General features: G+C 41.5%; 1 protein-coding gene across 1 annotated transcript in view; it reads right to left on the reverse strand.

Moving 5' to 3' along the window:
- Positions 1–4845: 4845 nt before the first annotated feature.
- LOC101858250 (glycine receptor subunit alpha-1) overlaps positions 4846–6366 on the reverse strand; it is a gene marked incomplete at its 5' end in the record, with an annotated part of 16665 nt that continues 15144 nt past the window's right edge. The window contains one exon of the mRNA XM_035968332.1: positions 4846–6271. Coding sequence (XP_035824225.1) covers positions 6116–6271 — 156 coding nt within the window. The remainder of the gene's footprint in view (positions 6272–6366) is intronic.

Below are 6366 nucleotides of genomic sequence, written 5' to 3' on the forward strand. Positions count from 1 at the left end.
CAGACAGACAGACAGACAGAGCGAAGAAAAAACAACTCGATCTGTTACCAAATACGCCGTTTTAATATGGTGTTACTCCCCCAGATATGTCTCTGACCAACCATACTTTTATTCATCATTATAAATGTCTACTTTTTTATTTCCCAACAGACCCGATAACACTTAAAACCATTCTCGGCTTCACAAAAAGCATAACTGCAAGCTTCGGATTATACGCGCTCTAACACTAACAAACCGAAAAGGTCTTTCGCTGTCTGCAGCCTGGTACCCATTCTCAATGGGTGCCTGACCAATGCAGCCACAGCCAGTCATTTTCACGAAAAGTTTGCTTTAAAAACTGTTCTTAGCGGTCACTTACTTTTTCTCAATCTGGTCCTCAGAATGAGTGTGTTCGTCACTCATATGCAATGTGAACAAGTTCTTGTGATAGTTAACAATGTTGATAAAAATGAAATGGAAAAAATTCAGATTTTAAACTCTTTGTATACCTGGATACTTGGACGTGTCATCTCTGACTCAGAGGTTGACGTGTAATGACCCTCCATCCTTCACGGTCTCGAGCTGCCGTTACACATTGTGCCATATCCAGGCCTGTCCATGTTCATATGTTGTCCATCCATGTTACTCTTTGTCTTCCTCTGGCTCTCCTGCCCCACATATTTCCTTCAAGCACTCTTTCACAATGGTCTTGTGTCGTTTTAAGTGTATACGGAAGGCGATTCCACCCTATTACGAAGCCACGATTTTTATCCACTTCTCTCTAAAATTAACAGCATACTAAATAGAAATGACAGTTCAATGCAATAAAGGTACAGTCTGGTTATAAATAACTTGGATTCAAATTTTCTGGAAAACTGTACATTTTGGTTGTGTCTGTAAACAACGAAGCAAAGAGTTAAACCATCAGGTGACTTTGTCTAGTTTTGTAATGTAAGTAGATCTAGTCATAACCCTGACCCTGTCATAGCGACAATTTGTCTACAGTGGTAATTTTTGTCTTTGGCCTTGGGTGACCGTTATGGGCAAGTTCGACTGTATTTAGCTTCAATACCATCACTTTTAGTACAATCTCAAGGACTGTGACGTGTGTTACATGCATGTACATGCGTGGCACATACTTGGTATGGTTCTATCGGAGATAGACAATGACTTTCGAGGTCCTGCCTCTCTTCAATGACATAACATTGTTGATATGGGCATCGAACATATACTGTGTCAAATAGGGCTACACATCTAGACTCTAGGTAAAACACATTCGCACACGAGGAGCTGCACTTAAACAGGGCATAATACATGTACATGCACACACATGGCACTTTTTTCGGTAAGTGTTTTACGGCGCTCGCAACTGCATAAGGTCATATGAACGCGCGGGACACATCAAACATTTTCAGTTGGTAGGAAATTTTGAATTTTGCCCGGGTGGAGGCCGAAGCCTACTCTTATCGATTTTGGACCACCAAGGGATCTTTAACGTGCGCAACTTGCATACGGGCCCTCCGAGATTTTTCGCCCTTGTTCGTGAAGGCTAGGTGTAGATCTTTTCTATGAGAAAATCAAGGGTGTGGCTGAAAGACAGCAGTAAGAAGTAGCCAAGTAGTAGCAGTAGAAAGACAGCAGAAAAGCCAGGAGCCCAGGGGAGGGGGCAAAGGAGGTGAGGGGGTGGGGGCAGGAAGTGGAGACGAAAACTGACGATAGAACATTGGCAGAGAGCAGGAAAGGAGATGAAAGGAGACAGTTTTAAAGAAGAATTGTTTCCTTTCGTTACCCGGATTCGAACCCGGGACCTTTGAATGAGAGGCGAACCCCTTGACCTCTAGGCCACCAGGGCCCCCACACAAGGCACAACACTTCTAATAGATGATAGCACTTGTAAAGCGCTAATGCCCACTCAACGTTTAGCTTTATTCGTTTTACAATCTATATTATTACCTGAACAGACCTAAAGGCATTCTGAAACAACCTCAACTTTCTGGGAAGCAGACGATGCAAGCTGCCATTTTATAGGCGCTAAAACACTAACGTGAGGACAAGATACATCTACATACCAGGCAAAACACATTTATTACACGCGAGGTGTTACACATCTACTGATACGGCACTACATGTACATAATAATGAACTATACATTACCACAAGAGACACAACACACGTACACACGGGACATTACACATCTTCACATAGCTCCGAGAATGAGGCCGCCTCTTAGATAACCTAATGGTATTTATATAATATGATCGTTAAACCTATGCCATGGGGTAGGGTTTTTTTTCGTTTCTAGACCACGAGAACGGAGACTGAATCAACACAGACAGAAGTCTTGATGAAACACCAAATTTTAATCCACGATGACGTCACACACAAACGAAACGTGTTTGACATCAAAGGAGAGAGAAGGGGAGAAGGAGGGGGTGGGTGAGCACGTTAGGCCTCTCTAATAGCGCATAATATCTACATCTACACGACAATAACGTTCATGAACAATGAGATTTTTCTCCATATCACCAAGAAAGTAGGCAGATTAAATTTTCTAAAATACAGAAAAGGAAAACAAAAACGTTTGTTACAAGATGTAAAAACATTTTGTTTATTGTGTGACGTCACGTTTTGTTTCCTTTCTCATTGAGTGAACGAGCTCAGACTTATTCCACCTCTGTAGATTCTGATCACACTCTCTCTCTCTCTTTCTCTCTCTCTCTCTCACTCTCTCTCTCTCTCTCTCTCTCTCTCTCTCTTGCTCTCTCTCTCTCTGTCGCTCTCTCTCTTTCTCTCTCTCTCTCCTCTCTCTCTCCCTCTCTCCCTTTTGCTCTCTCTCTTGATCTCTTTCTTGCTCTCTCTCTGTCGCTCTCTCTTTCTCTCCCTTTCTCTTTCTCGCTCACACACACACACACACACACACACACACACACACACACACACACACACACACACACTCACACACATACGCTAACACACACATGCGCACACATTCTCACTATCTCTCTCTGGTTTTATTTCTTCGTACATCTGTCTTAGTCGGTCTGTCTGTCAGTCCCGTTGTCGCTGTCTCCGTCTATACGTCTGTCACATCTCTCCCTCACTCCCTCGCCATTGACACAAGGACACACACACATGCATACACACACACGCACACACACGCACACACACTCACAACACTACACGCATACATACAAATCAAAGCAAAATGACATATAAATAGCTTTACATATTATGTACAAATGTTTCACGTAACTGAGAATCTGTGAGACCAACTGAGAAACTTTTTGAACGTTAATAACTATGCTAAGAAATAACAGTGATCACTTTTGCAACGCCCATTCCTTGGAGGCTCTGGGCGCTTTACAATTAAATGAAAATTTAGAATTGACAGCTGACACAGTGGCGTGCTTCTTGCATACCGGTCCTTTCAATGTACAGAAATCCTTTCAAATGCATATATTATTATACGCCAGTAATCTAACAAAAGAATACAGACACACAAAAACAATCACTATCACTACGGCTGCTGATCACATACATATTTGAGCTAAAGGAAGAATAAAACAAGCTGGTAAAATTATACATTAGATGTCAAACCAATAATCAACAAATTCAGAAAAATTCAAGCACCTGTTATTCAATACGTTCTACTGTCAAGCAAAATGTGTGGATCTATAGAAGTAAGCAGTGCAATGGATTGATTGAAACTTAATTGCGAGCATAGAAATTGTGGGAAATGTCTCTCCTCACCCGAAAAGTCAATTTGAAATAACCCCCTGCCTCCCTCGTCGCCCTCATTTCAAATATTGTGACCTAGTGCGCAACACACTGGGTTACTATGGATATTACGGGGGTTTACAGCTATTTTACGGGAATAGTGGGCTGTGATTGTCGTGATGCGCCTCAAGTTGGATTTGATTTGGGTTAGAAGGGAGGGGGGCTATTTTACATTACCCCCATCACTTCCATCCCATCATCTACACCCTCATCACCCCTCCCAACCCAGACACCACAGTGATAGTGATTGTCACATATACACAAGCCATTTTATTTTTCATTTGAAGAGCTGACATTGAGTCTGATTCCTTTTTGGTCTAAAATACAGGAGCAGAAAGTTATTTCGTATCATCATCAGTACCTTTCAGAGGGTATAGGCCGCATACAAGCTCCTTCCATTTATCTCTGTCCTGGGCCATCCGTCCTGGCTCGTTCAAAGTCAGTTTCATCTCTCTCATGTCCTTTTCCACACATCTCCTCCTTGTGGATGATGGTGGAGGCTTCTGCCCAGCAACTTCCTTTCGGCTTTCACTGCCTGGCATCATAAACTCTCCATTCGGAGAAAATCCACGACCAGCCAAGCAGAGATAAAGGCTTTTGCTTGTATCTGTTTCTGCAACAGGTTCTCTTTACTAGAGAGGTTGTTAGCCTCATGACTCAACCCCCCAACCTGGAGGGAGGATTACTCCGTTCCAGGAGTCACTACCTGGTTTCGCCATTTAATTAGTCACTTCCTACGACACGCTAGCACCACGTCAGTCCTATTCTTCTCAATGACGGGACTGCACGGCTATATTTCGTATATGCTCACTTTGTCTCTCAGACTTGATATTATTAAAAATCAGTGGTCTTTGTTGGCCATGGTCTTGTCCAGCCGTACCACTTCTCTATGTTTTAGCTGCATCGCTATATGACAGAGTTTTACAGATCAACATGCAAACTGTTTCATGATAATATACTTTGAGATTCAGAAACTATGTAACTGTTTTGTGCGGTTTATTTATAAACTCAAAGAATACCTGTTTTATAAGGGTTATTTGTAGATTAATAGACTATCTGAATTTATTTTATGAGGTTTATTAATATGCCTTTTTTTACGAGATTTGTTCATATTAAATATTAATAAAGAATTCAGCTATTGATTTCATAATATATCAATCAAAATGTTTATGGCATAGTGTACGGACAGACAATCTCTTTATGTCGTGGGTGTTTGGAGGATGGCACTGGTAGTTTTAATTCTTTTCTTTCCTTCAGTTGTTTTTCTCTATCTGTCTTGCTATTCCCCAGTACTAAATGACTAAATGGCAGATACCATTATATCAAAGTCGTCCTCTTTACTCCTAAGATTATCATCTCTGTTATTATCTATCGATATATAGGACATATCCCATGCCGTGTTATAAATTATTGTCAGAGAGGCCAGCAGTATATGCCACAATGTACTGGTAGAGAAGCGAATATTTTTACGTCACTTAGTCAGAGAAGCATGTAGCCAATGTCATAATGCACTGGCAGACAGGTGAACATCTTGTGGTATTTTCAGAGAAGGGTGTAGCTTGTGACGTAAATTAATTTCAGAGAAGCATAAAGCCTATGTTGTAATTTAATGACAGAGAAGCATGTAGTTGGTTTCATAAGCTATTCACAGAACGCTTATCTTTGTCATTATCTATGGATAAAAAGTAACATCATGTGACATAATGTTATATTGACAAGAAGCCACCTGTAACATAATCTTAAGACAGGGAGCATGACCTATTTAATAGTTTTGCTCTCTGGTGTTGTTAACACAGCATCGACACAATTAAGGTCATTTAGGAGGTGAGGATCGACCCTGCCCACCAGGGCTAACCCCGACTGAGAGGAGTACAACATCCCAGCAGATGGGTATATGCGATAGAAATTCTCTCCTCTAGGAAATGGAACTCGAATATTTTGTGCGCGACTGCGAAGCTCCCAACTGCTGTACCACAAACGGATTACGTCATAATCTATAGATATTCGCTGGTATGTCATATATTTTATTTAAATGACAGACAAGTGAATGCTTTCAGTTTCAGTCGTAATCCTTTGACGGAAAATCTCTCTGAAGACCTCCGTGGAAAAAACCCAGATAAATCACAATTTAAGAAAGTTGAGAAAATGGTAATTCGCATTTTGAAATGTTGTATTTCGTAGTCAGTATAGCCCTTCTTTTACCCTTTATAGCACAGGACTTGGCTAGGTTATCCGTCGGACTATTTCGGGGAAGAAGGACACATTTTTTTTAAGCCACAAGAAAAAAAACAACAACCCATTAAAAAAATTATGATTTATCTGGGTTTTTTCCCGCTGGAGCCTTCATCTGTAACAAAGTCTATTGATAGACAAGAATATATCCGGCCACAAAAGCCAGAAAGAGAACGGGGAAGAAGATCATGGAGGCACGGTCAATGAACCTGGCTAACTGGATGCTGGACTGGTCACTTCCAGGTTGGCGGGGCCTGGTGGGGCTGGGGCGTGGCTTCATGCTCTGAGGACAGGAAGAGGGTGACATGGTTAGCTATAGACTGCTGGGGGTAGGGGAGAAGTAGGAACAAAAGAGAAAAACACAGAAATGCTGTTTAT

The sequence above is a fragment of the Aplysia californica genome, unplaced genomic scaffold, assembly GCF_000002075.1.
Source record: "Aplysia californica isolate F4 #8 unplaced genomic scaffold, AplCal3.0 scaffold00051, whole genome shotgun sequence".
Classification (NCBI taxonomy): Eukaryota; Metazoa; Mollusca; class Gastropoda; order Aplysiida; family Aplysiidae; genus Aplysia; species Aplysia californica.